Source organism: Medicago truncatula, chromosome 2 (assembly GCF_003473485.1).
Source record: "Medicago truncatula cultivar Jemalong A17 chromosome 2, MtrunA17r5.0-ANR, whole genome shotgun sequence".
In the NCBI taxonomy this organism is placed as follows: Eukaryota; Viridiplantae; Streptophyta; class Magnoliopsida; order Fabales; family Fabaceae; genus Medicago; species Medicago truncatula.
The window spans coordinates 8,890,323-8,905,020 of record NC_053043.1 but is presented as its reverse complement, the minus strand read 5'-3'; the positions used below and the strand labels follow the sequence as shown (position 1 = coordinate 8,905,020).

The window sequence follows — 14,698 nt, the reverse complement described above, 5'->3', positions numbered from 1 at the left end:
ATTAATAAGGACTAAAAACATATTTAACCCTTATAATAATGATAGAAATTATCAATATAATACTATCCATTTTGCAAGCATTTTTCAAAACAACTCTCAATATAAAAGTAAAAAGTAAATTCCATATAAAAATGATTTTATTCTCATACAATCAACATCAAATAATTTTTTTATTCTAGAAAAAACAAAGAGTCTTTTTGACATTGAAAATGACTGCAAGGCTAAAAAATCGGCGGGTCGGGGATATTCAATTCAATCGGGTTCGGAAAGTATATTTCTTGTTTCTCAATCTAATTAGTTTAGTCGTACCCTTTTCAAACCTACTTTCTCACCCTCTTTCGAAAACAAATCTTAGAGATTCACGCTTTTCAACACTACTCAACAACTACACTCTCTCAAAAAAATGGCACCAGCTGCAATCGTAACTAACGGCACCACCACCGTCACTCCCACCGTCACAACACGCTTCGCCTCCGTCTACAGCGAAGTCCAAAACAGCCGTGTCGATCACAAACTCCGTCTTCCCTCCGTTCTCCAAGCACCGTTCGCCATTGTCGATGGTCCTAAATCCTCCGCCGCTGGAAATCCAGGTAAATCTTCGCCGTTCATTTCATTCACTTCGATCTGTACTTGATCTGGTTTTCTAACTTGATGTTTGCATGTAGATGAGATCGCGAAGCTTTTTCCGTATTTGTTTGGACAACCTTCTGCTGCTTTAGTGCCTGCTGGTGAGAACACTGCGCTTCCTCATCGGAAGTTGAAGATCGGCGTTGTTTTATCTGGTGGTCAGGCTCCTGGTGGACACAATGTCATCTCTGGAATTTACGGTAACACTGCAAAATTTCAATCCAAATCAATCAATCTATACATATAGTCTATAGACACCGGACATCACTCTGCAACAATAAAGATGATATTGGCACGTCAATGCTGATATTAATTTAGAAAATAACATAATTAAATATGTATAACACCGGACACGCCTTCAATCAGAAGTGTCAGTCCTACATAGCGTCGCATATAGATATTAATACGTATTGCTTTTAGTAGTTTTTGATTTGGTTTCGATTTTTGTGTCTTAGATTATCTTCAACAAAGTGCTAGTGGAAGCACATTGTATGGTTTCAAAGGTGGTCCTGCTGGGATTATGAAGGGCAAATATGTTGAACTTAACTCTGATTATATTTATCCTTACAGAAATCAGGTATTTTTGGAATGTAAATGTATTTGTTTAGCTGAATTTTCGGAAATTTAGGTGACTTTTATTGTTTAACTTCATTCATATCTTCACTTGATTGAACCTTGGCACTTGTGAAATTAACTTTTGTTTTTGTTCGAGGATATTTGAAATAGATTTGACTTGTTGCGGTAATGTATATGTATATTTTATTTACGAGTGTGGACCCGTTGACTCCCGAAGTAACTTTGATATTTGATATTTGTCTGGTAAATAATCATTCATTATATACAATGAATTTCACCAATTCAACTGTCAAATTAAAAGTTCTTATTGAGTAGATCAACTGGACAATTTTTTATTAAATGTTATAACTATTTGATACTTCATTATGTAATTTCAAATGAACATTTAATGAGCTTCTAAAAAACACAAGTGAATATTGATGGTTAGACTACATTGCTACGAAATGAGCTTCTAAAAAACACAAGTAAATGTTGATGGTTAGACTACATTGCTACGAATTTCGAATTGATATAAAACTTTATGTGTTTGATCATTAATATATTATGACAATAATCAACTGCTGGATTAGTGAATGAAATTCATTACTTATAATGAGTTATTAAGCGGAGTAACTCATCTTGAAGATAATTTTGGAGTCAACTGATCCCCACTTTTTCTTTATATTCTGACTTTTGATAATTAATAAACGCAAGCGAGACGCTTATGAGATTTTACATGTTTTTAAATTTGGCTCATGCTTGTCAAGATTTTATCACGTTCAACGGTTATTGCTCTCTCTTATTCTTGATGTGTTTGTGTTTAAATCTTGGCCTTGCAAAATGATCACCACATGTTGACATTTAATAATAAAGATAATGATTTCTTTCAGGGTGGTTTTGACATGATTTGCAGTGGGAGGGACAAGATTGAAACTCCAGAGCAGGTATGGGTCATGAGGCTACATATTTATTATTTGAGCTCTCATATATACTTTTTACCTGAAATGTAATTTTAATTTACATGATATAGTTTAAACAAGCTGAAGAAACAGCAACGAAGCTAGACTTGGATGGGCTTGTTGTTATTGGTGGAGATGACTCAAACACCAATGCATGCCTCCTTGCTGAGAACTTCAGGTTTGTCTTATCAGAGTTTTATTGTTGGCACAAGCCGTGAAGCTTTGTTAATTAAATTATGATTTCATGTTGATTTTCAATTTATGTTCATTGGACGTTTTGACCACTCTGTCTATCATTTAATTAATTGATATAATATGAATGGAGTTTTTTTCTATTTATGAATATGTAATGTGTTTCTTCCTATGTATCTATTATTTTTGTTCATACTTTAATTTGAATTTGCGCAGGAGCAAAAATTTGAAAACCCAGGTGCTTGGATGCCCTAAAACCATTGATGGTGATTTGAAAAGCAAAGAAGTTCCCACAAGCTTTGGGTTTGATACTGCTTGCAAGGTGAATGGAGATACACATTTCAGTCTTCATTGTGCACGCTTAACTTTTTATCAGTCTAGTCCATACTTAAAACATTTCTAATATTCAGTTTTGTCTTTTAATCACCTGTAATTTTCAAGGGGGGTTTTGTTTCAAGTTTACTAAATTTATTCCTACGAATAACTTTCCAAGGTATTTTTAAAACAGATGGTTAGTTAATATTATAATATTTAATATTCCCCTGAACCTTTATAACAGGGAGGTTAATAAGTTAGTTATTCATAAATTTATACCCATCTTCATGGGAACTTTATTCCCACCCTTTTCTTTGGGAAATATTCCTATCCCAGGAACATTTTCTACCTAGGAATAAAATTTACTAATCCTGTAACAAACATAAGAATATGTATTTCTATCAATTTATTCCTAGGAATCTACAAAATAACTTGAAACAAACGCACCCCAAAGAAATGGTTGTAAGAATCAGCTTTTCACTTTTACATGTGGTATATTGATTATCTAGTAGATTATTAGGATTCTTGAGAGCACTAGGGGTGGGTGCATTCTAGTTTCATGAAATATTTCGTTCTTCCTCCATCATCATCTATATCAAATATGTAGTTTTCCGACCAAAAGAAACCTTCAATTGGCATGACTTTTTCAACTCTTCTTGTGCTTGGTTTATAAGTTATCGTAGTGTCCCTGAAATACTCCCAAAATATTAATTGCTCAATACATTTTCCCAACTGCTAAATATTGCACGTTTACATGAAATCATGACCTGACTTATTTTCCTGTTTTTATATTTATTTGATTCAGATATATGCAGAAATGATTGGAAATGTTATGATAGATGCCCGATCAACCGGAAAATATTACCATTGTGAGTACAGGAATTTGAGATGCTCTTTTATTTGTATATCAATTAAAAATTTAAGAATTTGCAAGGGCATATATTGATGCTTAATGCATCTTTTTCTCCATGGACATTGCTTGCTTTAATATCCTATAATCTATACGGCTTCTGTTTGCTTCTTGCTTCTTGCATCATGGAATGCTTCTTTTTAAACATTTTACCCCTCAGAACTACTGCTATAATTTGTTCTAATTGTATCATCTGAATGCCTGAGATCATCTTTTCTATTCTTTAGTCTAAGATTGCCAATACAGCCATTGAGATAACAAAACCATACTCCAATACCTAAATGAGGATCATGCTATCTCCTTTTTTAACAATTTACTAACTACTGCTACCTCCATCGCCATTTATAATACCCTTTTGACAAAATCACGGGAATAAGAAAGTTGATATTTCTATTAAATTTGTTTGTAATTACTATTATTTTTACGATTTTATCCTTTAAGAGAGAGAGTTTATGTTTTCAACATGCTATTTATTGTTAATTGAAGAAAAAAAAAGTATGATAAATAAGGGTATGTAGGGACGGAGGTAGTAACATTTATCGTTTTTTTACCCCTTTGCATATGTTAAAGCAAAACATAGACAACATGATTATTATGGATATCATTATCTTAACCGGTTCACCCCTTGACTTGTATGATATGAGCCATTTTACTGTTCAGCGAGAAATGCCTTGCTCATACATCATCCTGTCCCTCATGACTTGTGAATGAATATAGTACATACACCATTTCTCTTGTGATGCTATTTTTCTACTTCTGAATTGACTTTTCTGAGTTGTAATAATACTCATGGTTTGAGCTGTTGAATGGTTTATCTAATTTATTGGCACTTTATCTAGTCTTTAAATGAATATCTACTATGCTCTCACCTTAAAATTACATTGATAGAAAAAGGTGTTGTGATTATCAGAGCTATCTATTACTAATTCCTTAATAATGTGTAACTTACTCTTAAAGAGAAACGATGCTTCAGATTTTCAATTCATATGGCGGACATTAGGCATCATATTTGTCACCATCTAATTGCCCTCTCTCTCTCTCTGTGCCTGTCTTCCATATACAGTCACACATATTTGCGAGTTCATGAGTATGCGGTTGGGATTTTAAAATATGACATGTGATCATCTGTCTGCAGTTGTGCGGCTTATGGGGCGTGCAGCTTCACACATTACACTGGAATGTGCTCTACAAACTCACCCAAACATAACTATTATTGGAGAAGAGGTTTGTTATAAATCTATTCAAAATGCTTTGATGTGTACGTTGTAATTGAAGTTTGCTAATTGGTCAAGAGCCCTTTATCAAAATTTGATCTGTAAATATGCATTACAGGTTGCTGCAAAGAAGCTGACATTGAAAAACGTCACAGACTATATTGTAGATGTTATCTGTAAAAGAGCTGAAGATAATTATAACTACGGGGTCATTCTTATCCCTGAAGGTCTAATTGATTTCATTCCCGAGGTGCGTCTATCACTCTCTTCTTAACAATGTTTACTCTTTATGGACTTGCAATTATGTATTGTTGGTTCTGTCATTTTACAGTCATATGAAAACTTATTTATATACTCATTTGTACATGCCATTGTTCTATTTGCAGGTCCAGCATCTTATTGCAGAACTCAATGAAATTCTGGCTCATGAAACTGTAGATGAGGGTGGTTTGTGGAAGAAGAAACTCACTGATCAGTCATTGGAGCTTTTTGAATTTTTACCTCAAGCCATTCAAGAACAGTTGATGCTTGAAAGAGATCCGCATGGAAATGTTCAGGTACCTAATGTTTCAAAACACTATCTTCTGTGTTTATTTGTCTCCTTTATGCAGTTAGAATCAATATCATTGTTAACATTGGTATATTTACATCCAGGTTGCTAAAATAGAAACAGAGAAAATGCTTATCGAAATGGTTGAAACTGAGTTGGGGAAGAGAAAGCAAGAAGGAAAATACAATGGAGAATTTAAAGGGCAGTCTCACTTTTTCGGGTATTCTATCTATTCTATTATTATTCCATATGTTGTGAACTCCATTAAACATTTATATGATGCAAAAAGAGGTTATAGAGACTTAGTTTTTTTTATAACACCATTAACTTAGATTTAAAATTATTTTGTTCATATGCATTGTATCATTGTATGTATGTTCTTTGCCAGTTTGACTTCCTTTTTTAGAGCTTGTAGTTACCCTTGATTTGTTTAAAATATATGCAGTTATGAAGGGAGATGCGGTTTGCCGACAAATTTTGATGCTAACTATTGCTATGCTCTTGGTTATGGTGCTGGAGCCCTCCTTCATAGCGGCAAGACTGGACTAATATCATCGGTTTGTGCTTTTCATTAGCAACTTAATTTTCTCTTCTAGATTGATATTTATTATTGTGATTTCAAAATGTTAGTTTCAAATACTGAAGTCATCAATATTATTGATTTTGCTATGATACTTTGATCAGGTTGGGAATTTATGTGCTCCAGTAGAAGAGTGGACAGTTGGTGGAACTGCACTCACCTCACTGATGGATGTGGAAAGGAGACATGGTACTCATTTTATCTACATGAGCTTTCCTTTATTAGTTATTCACTGGATTAGAATCCATGCAATAGTATTTTTCTACGATTTTGTAAACACTTAGATCCATGGTTATATAACACTGATTCTTAATCAAATGCATTTAGGTTATAAATATTTTCTTTTTTATATTTTCAGACAATCAATGTTCAGATTGTTCTTGTTTTAAAAAGCTTAAAAGTTTTAGTATGTTGCATTTATAATTTTATGTGAATGTTTTTTTTCATTGTTTTGATGTATATGAATATGTAATTTTCTTTTCAGGTAAATTCAAGCCTGTGATCAAGAAGGCAATGGTGGAGCTTGAAGGTATATGTTTTCTAAATCTTTAATGATTTGGACTTAGTACTCCAGCTCCACTAAAGTACTGAGTTATCATTTTCTCCCATACTAATTATATTACATGTTTGATTGTTCAGGGGCACCCTTCAAAAAGTTTGCCTCATTGCGGGATGAATGGGCCCTGAAGAATTGCTACACCAGTCCAGGTTTGTACTCGCTTATTTTTCACCTTTTCATCCACATTATGTATTAAGTTCGGCTGTCAACTTGTCGCGGTGTTTTCATTGTAGGTCCAATTCAATTTACTGGCCCAGGATCTGATGCAGTTAGTCACACTCTACTCTTGGAGTCTGGATTTCAAATTTAGGCATAATGGGGTCCTCGTATTTAACAGTGGCAATTCATTTTTGTGGGATCTTGCGAGTCTATTGTATCTGATACTAGCTAGGTTTTTTTTTTCTTCCTGTTTACTTTTGAAATTTTCCAGCTGGTTTATGAGTGAGTTGATGTTTTGAATAAAACTCTGATGTTGCATTTTATATCGGCAATCTATGTTCTTGTCAATAATTTTGTAGTTTAAGGTAATGTGTTCCTATTTGCCTGATAATGTTTACTGAGGTAATTTACATTAAGGTTAGATGGGAGCTTATTTTCCCACCCTCCAAAGTCACTTAAAAACATATATACTTCTAAAAAAAACAGTTTTCCGCCTTGTATTTACAGACACGTGTGGTTTTTTAAAGAAACGTGGGCATGGGAAAATAAGTTGTCTGGTTAGAATACCAATTTAAGTAAAAAATAATTCAGAAAATTCCATAGCCCACTCTATGGAGAAAGTTAAAGGGTTTGAATACTGCTCTTTCCTCGTGCCCAACTGAAATACCGAAAATACACCTGTGATAGTTAAGTCACACGGGTATTTTTGGGTGGTTCAGTTGGGAGCGAACAATAATTGTTGGGTAAAGAGCAGAATTCAAAGGGTTTTGATTCCCTTCTGGATTTTGAAGATTCAAGCCATGCAATTCACCAAAATAATATGAACGGGATGATTGGTATTTCTCTTGCGATAACCATTGCCGACATTTTTTCTTATAATTTGAATTGAATAAAGTGCAATTGCAAGCAATAGGCGTGTAAAGGTAACTGGTTAAAAATTTAAAATTTCGTCATCCCTGGGATATGGGATCTCTCTCTTTTCAAATTGGAATTTTCTTAAGAGGTTCTCAAGTGTCAAGTCAGTGCCATACTAGAATGTAATGGGGAAGCCATAAGATTCAACAAACTATGACCGTTATCAAACTATATATATTATTTCAACAAAAAAATAATATGACATGGTGGGGCTTGGACTTAGGTCAAGAGAATGTAATGTTAAATCAAATTATATACATTCAATTCTGCATTTAACAATGGTTGATCCGTCACACTTGGGTTTCTACTTTCCAAGGTTTCTACAGACAGCCTGTGAGACGTTGAGTATCATACATGGTGGGGCTTGGACTTAGGTCAAGAGAGTGGATTTTTCGCTGCTTGCTTGGTATGTGACAAATCAACCAGACACTTTATAAATTTGTTCGTGATTACATGTACATGAAAACACATCTTTCACTTTCCTTCTCTAATGAACATTCATTCATAATTCCATACAGATACAAACAGAGGTCTTATAAGGAATGCATATGACATATTGCATGACATGGAAAGCATGTATCAAGTCTTGTTTTTAAGTTCTTGAAAGGTTTTTGAGTTGAAACCAATGTTTTAAATCAAAGTCGCAAGATTACAATTTTTAACATTTGCGGAAAATTACAATCACATATGGCTAATGCAATTACAATTGTCACACGTTTGTAAGGACAACATAAATCTTTTTTTTTTTTTTTTGTAATCTTCTGATTTTCAAGGTAATGAGTCATGGTATTTCGGTGTTCGACTGAAAGGTAAATAAAGTTTGATTAGTCATGATATTTCAATCATGATTTGATTTGAGTTCTCCAAACAATTGTTTTTTTTTTACTGTCTCAATTGGGGTCACAATTTCTAAACTTTTGGTTTGGTTGTGACTCAAATAAATGTGTTATTGAATTTATTGAACCATGAACATGACCTATATGTCTCACCAATATGGTGTTAAATTGTGTCCATATAATACTGTAAATTTCCGGGGGGGAATGGTTTGTGTCCTACACAACACCTTAGCCGTGAAACTTTGGAAGCTAATAAATTATACACAAGCATTAAATTCATCTCTCTGCTTAGCTTATTTTTCTTTCCTTTTGCACGAAATTGACATAATAGTGATGTGAATTTTGCCACTCTTGCTTTGAATATACTGAACCGAAAAGGACAATCACTTTTTTTCTGTGGAAGAAACAGCATGCATTGGTTTATCTGCTTTTTGATATGCATGGCTTGTTCCTTCACATGCCACGCTTTTAAGCCCTTTTTGGACTGTTCCACTTACCACGTTATGAAACATCAATGACAATCCCATGCAGTAATAATCTGTTACTTTACCACCACCACTTTGTTCTTGTCATACCTATAAATTGTAAATGACGTAAAATAACTAAGGGTGGTAATAGGATCCACATCCACTATAAAATCCATCCAATCTATCCACTATAAAATCCATCTAATCCATCCATCAAATAAAACGTTTGTTAATGGATTGGTTTGAAATCCATCCATCAAAGACTATAGATGGATTGAGTCCATCCACCTAATTTTTGAAATCCAATGGATCATCTCTTTAAAAAAGAAAAAAAAAACCAACGGATTACTTCACATAATATTTAATTTTTTTATTTAAATAAATATATATTTGATAAAATAAAAAAAATTATTAAAAAATAATTTAGGAAAAAAACTGACAGAAAAAAAAAGAAAAAAAATTAATTTTTTAATATTTAAAAATTATTAATTTAATATATTATAAAAATATTATTTAATAGTATTATATTAAGGGTGGTGGTCAACGGCGGAGCTTGGCCGGTCAACACCAGATCCCGCCGTGAACCGCCGTTGGTCGCCGGAAAAATGGTCGGTGCACCGCCGTGGAGGTTGCTGGCGGGACACGGTGATCAACGCCGGTGGCTGTCAGTTGACCACCACCACCACCATATTATTTTAAGTTATTTAATTAATACTATTTAATATTTCTGAATTTTTAAATTATGTGGGCTTATGACAAGCTAAAGAAAAAAAAAGTATTGGGCTTGCTTATAAAAAATTCATTTGCATTGAATTTACTAAAAAAAAGTTGATTAATAATAAATAATACACCCTTCAAACAAAATAATACACTTTGATTTATGGATCGGATGGATTATCCATCCAATAAAATCTAATAATGGATGGATTGGATGGTTTTTTTTAACAAAAAACAAATAGTGGATTGTAATGGACTAATGGACCTTTTTTGATCCATTCATTAAGATCCAAATCCATATCCATCCAATCCATCCATTTTGCCACCCCTAACAAAAACCGCATTTTGAATTGAGAAATGGTAGAACGATGCAGAGTTTACTACTATACCTTTGAACCAAATTTTAGTTACAAAGGAGTCATTTATAAAAAATAATTATTACATACTTTAGGGTCACAATGTCTTGAATGAATTATATTTTTCTCATGTATATATATGAGCATTGCTATTTTGTTCGAAGGAATGTTTCGTGAAAGGAATGTCAGCGTGTTTGACGGAGAATAGATTCCAAACTTCTTCAACGTCCTTTAACTCAACAACCGAGTTATCTATAAGTGACTTATTAGACTTGGTTATTCATTTTCCCAAATGAGGTTTCTCACATTTAGCCACATCATTAGAATTTGGATTGAGATCGATTGGTGCATATTTCAAGCAAATTTTTTATTTCTTTTTAAAATAAAATAAAAACGAGTTTGAGATCTACAATGTCCCATCTCAATCTAACAACTACCGATGTGAGTGACTGCAGTATGATATCTAATAGTGTATATTTAAAGCAATTTCTTATTTCCTATAAAACTAAAAAAATCAAGTATAAAATGTACATTTCAATCTTGATCTAACAACTACTACAGATGTGAATGAGGAAATCTTCCCACTAGAGAATCGAAACTCATCTAAAGGGTTTAGAGACACTCATTTCCAAAGGGGTCAAACTTCTTGGAAAAAAACCGTGTGGAATTGTTTATTAATTTTGGTTTAACAACTAGGAAGCCAAAAGCTTAGGAACTAGATTATCTTAATTTGCTCACCTTATACCTCTAGAAACACATTCAAAAGTTTAGGATTATCCTAATCTCTTGCAAGAGTATCCATGTTGTGATTGTGATAAGTGATTAATTATTTCCTTGTTCTCTTTTTCCTTACATTGTACCTAATTGTGTGGAGGGAAGGGGACACAGGAAAGTGATTAGAACTTTCAGCTACATATGAATCATATGATTGCATACATGAAATCTATTTAAATTAAAGGTGTTGCTCACGGACTGACAGGCTGCCTAATAGCAATTTAAAATTTAACTTGTTTATTTTCTTTGCTTATTTTTAGTATTGTTTAGTTATGATGTTTTTTATGAAAAAGAAATAATCTGAGAGATATGTTTACTTTGTATCAGGAGCTAAATTCCAATACTTCTTGTCCTTTTTTCTTGTCTGGAGTAGGTGTAATCAAGGCCAATATGATTTTACATTACTTTTACCAAAAGGAGAACTCTCTCTTTTTTTAATAATAAGAGATGGTATTCATTAAACAAGTTTTACACTTCTTTAAAATTAAAAAAAAAAAAAAAAAGTAGACAAGTTTTACGCTGATATCTAATTGTATTATATCATAACAATATCTTTCTTGAAATATATTTATTCTATAATAAGATATTACTACCTCTAAAAAAAGATATTACTAAAATAATAATTGAATATATGTGTAAAATTTATTTACAAGTAGAATGTTTTAAAATGAATTCCAACTTGATCAATTTCATTTGTCAGGTATATTGTTTTTAATAGAGTATCCATATGATAATACATTTTTTGATATACGTATTGTCGACGATATGAGTGATACTGATACAATAATTAAGAATGACTATTCGAGAATATAGGAATGACACCTTTATATATATTTTTTTTGTTAAACAGAACTTTATGCATTGCAGGATAATGCATAAGATTTAAGGAACTGGAATCTTAATATATCGATAGTCTGTTTTTCCATAAAAGAAGTTCATATGTTGATATATGATTTTAAAGTTGCATCAGATCTCCCTTTAGGTAGAGTTACTTGGAATAATTTGATTTCATTAAAGATTTTGTAGTTGTTTTTTGTGGCGACTGAGGTTTGAACCAAACCTTTGCATATATCATGCATTTCTTTACCAATTGAGTTATACTCACGAAGACAAAGATTTTGTTGTTTGTGTAGAGATTACTAAATGATCGGATTTCAACAAAATTTAATTAAATCTGAACATTACCAATTCTACCAAAACCATATTCATTCTTCTTCCCTTGTTTTTGTTTCTACGGAAATAGGCAACAAGTGTCATACTTGATTGAAGCTTGTCTTTTTCCCTCATTGTTTAATTCTAAAGTTACTTTTTCTTTCCTTTTATGTAGATACTCATATTAGTTACAATTAATTATTCTTTCATAAAAATGCATTTGTAGGAACCAAACAAGTTATCGTAAGTGAAGATGCTTGTTGTCAGTACAAGGTTTGGTGGATCTTCCTCCCTTTTAAAACATGCTATGTCAGCTGTTTAAAATGGGATCCCCATACCATCGGGTCTAGCGCACCTAGGTTGGGATAATTTATAAGTGTCGTAAATTATGAATTCGCCTAGATCGGTCTTGTGGTATTAGCTTGAGATGGAAGATTTCATATTCGATTATCTCTGATATAAATTTAGATCAGTTAATTTAACTTGTTTAAAAAAAAGTGTTGTAATCCAGAAGTTCTAGTTCAACTAGCAAAATGTCGAAATTGTTAGGCCGGATGTCATGATTGGGGTTCGAACCCCGATACCTCCACTTGTGTGTGTCAGTTTATAATGACTTTGTCATTTCGTCTATTATAAAAAAAAAGTGTTGTAAATTATGAGATACCAAATTAAATTCTTAATGATAAAAAACATTAAATTTAATTTTTAAGTGAAATGATTTTTAATCATAGTTCATTTATTTGAAATTGAACTCTAAATTACTATGATGCTCTTTTATGGATAATTCTTGTAAAAAAAACTTTAAATGGATAATTAAAGAAAAATAAGCGTCCTATCAAATTATGGAAATATAGTAATTTCTTATAACAATGATAGGCAACACTAGATAGGCCACACTCCAACTAAGTCGCTAGACTTTTTTTGTTGCTACTAACTAAGTCACTAGATAGGCCACACTCTAATGGTGATAATAATTTTATTTTTCTTGGATAATTGTCAAAGAAGAGCAACAATAATTGGTCGATTAGGCTAGGTGTTTGGACATATTTGCTAAACTTTAGCAACAACTAGCTAAGCTAATTATAGGTGAATCTAGCCTTGAGTTAAATTCTCTTTAGGGTTAATTTTGTTATTTATTGTAATTTTTAAAAGATTAATATTTAAAATTGCGTATAAGAAGATAACACAACAAGAACTAACTTGGCTTTTTCTTAATAATCTTTATGAAATATCCATTATCACTTTTCATCTACAATCAAAAGCGCTTAGATAAGATGTTATAAGTCTTTTTTAATTTAACTAAAGTTTTGAATTCAAATTCAATTTTAAACATGCAAAAACGTTAAAATTCTTCAGAACAGTTTACCGTTCATTTGAATCTTATAAAACTCAAAAGATTACTCTCCATATTTCTACGTGGATGATAGTATGATAGTAGGTTTATACATGACTATGAGCACAAAAATAAATAGATTGGCTAGATATGAAGTGGGGCCATATTCATCGATGAAAATAATGTCTCTTTTGGACCCACATGCATGGAACATTTTGCCTCCAAACAAAACGCCGTTAACGATTCTCTTCAATTTTAAGGCTACAAGGAACACGCCACACTACCCTATAGCCATTAGTACGTAACGTTCTTTCCTTGGGACCCACCTCCGTTGTCAACTAGCCCGGGCCCTCCCGGTTGCTGGGTCTCTGGTTCAGCCCACTTACCCTTGGGCTCTTGTTCTCACCTTCAAACACAACAGTAATACCCGTCAGAAATTGGTGTTTTCCTTTCAACTGTGTTCCACTCTCTCATCATACCCCAAACTATAATAACTTTTTTGTCATTAAATGATGAATGTCATTTAAGTTGATAAAGTATATGAATAAGCATAAATTCATAGTCACTAAAAAAAATAACAAACATACAACGTTCATATTAATATCATAAAACGACAAAATATATAAATCTAAAAATATTATTATATTCAAGAGTTTGAAATACACATGTCACTGGATTGATGACACCATAGATATTGATTTAATCTACATTGAATCAAAGTTGATCTACATTAAGAAGGAAAATCAAAACAAATAATGTTATGCTAAGATGATGAAATCACAAAAACATACGAAAGGAGGCTAAAAATATATAAAAATCACTTATTTAACATAAGAGAAACTAAGAAGAAAAAAACAATTTGTAAGAGTGATTTCAAGTTAAAATTGAGCATAAATCATCTCTCTTCGATAGATCTAGAAGAAGGAAGAAAAAAATGATAACCGCTAGAGTTTGAGAAGCATAAAAGAGAGGGCGTACAATTAATACTTATGCAAGATACTTATTTTATGTGGTTCATAATTAGCTGAGATATATATAGTTCCTTTTTATAAATTAAATTTAGGGTGATGGACGTCCAACAGAGAAGACTTTAGAACTCGACATTTACAAATAAATTTACATTTACGTTTTATTCAAGAGCACTAACAGAGCTCGAACCCAAAATCTTTGTATACAAGACTTGTATTTTTACAATTATATCAAACATTTGGAGTTAAATATATATAAATTTATTTCCTCTTTTAGTTGATTTTTATTTTGGCTTAAAAGCAGTTTTAGCCTCCTATGAAAAAAACTACAAAATTGCCCCATAAGTTTTGCAACTATAGCAGTTTTGGCCTCCAAGGTCAATTTTTGGTAGAAAAAAAATAACACGTGGCACCTCATTTAAGGTGCCACATCAGCGTTGACCAAGTCAAAATTGGCATTGGGGGCCAAAACTGCCACAAATGCAAAACTTAGGAGGCGGTTTTGTACTTTTTTTTTCTTAGGGAGCTAAAACTGCTATTAAACCTTTTATTTTAAAAGT

General features: G+C 32.4%; 1 protein-coding gene across 1 annotated transcript; it reads left to right on the top strand.

The window, feature by feature from the left end:
* Positions 1-275: 275 nt before the first annotated feature.
* LOC11445901 (pyrophosphate--fructose 6-phosphate 1-phosphotransferase subunit beta) lies at positions 276-7,011 on the top strand. The gene is made up of 16 exons (XM_003594104.3): positions 276-590; positions 666-827; positions 1,083-1,204; positions 2,073-2,126; positions 2,213-2,319; positions 2,550-2,655; positions 3,454-3,517; positions 4,694-4,782; positions 4,891-5,022; positions 5,159-5,329; positions 5,427-5,542; positions 5,768-5,879; positions 6,007-6,091; positions 6,387-6,431; positions 6,542-6,610; positions 6,695-7,011. The coding sequence occupies exons 1-16, from the start codon at positions 404-406 to the stop codon at positions 6,769-6,771; spliced, it is 1,698 nt and encodes a 565-aa protein (XP_003594152.1). The 5' UTR covers positions 276-403; the 3' UTR covers positions 6,772-7,011.
* The last annotated feature ends 7,687 nt before the right edge of the window (positions 7,012-14,698 follow it).

Excerpts from the sequence above, each read along its gene's own strand:
- LOC11445901 (XM_003594104.3), top strand. The coding sequence starts at position 404 with ATGGCACCAGCTGCAATCGTAACTAACGGCACCACCACCGTCACTCCC. Across the intron at positions 591-665 it reads CTCCGCCGCTGGAAATCCAG|ATGAGATCGCGAAGCTTTTT; the intron begins GTAAATCTTCGC and ends GTTTGCATGTAG. Across the intron at positions 2,320-2,549 it reads CTCCTTGCTGAGAACTTCAG|GAGCAAAAATTTGAAAACCC; the intron begins GTTTGTCTTATC and ends GAATTTGCGCAG.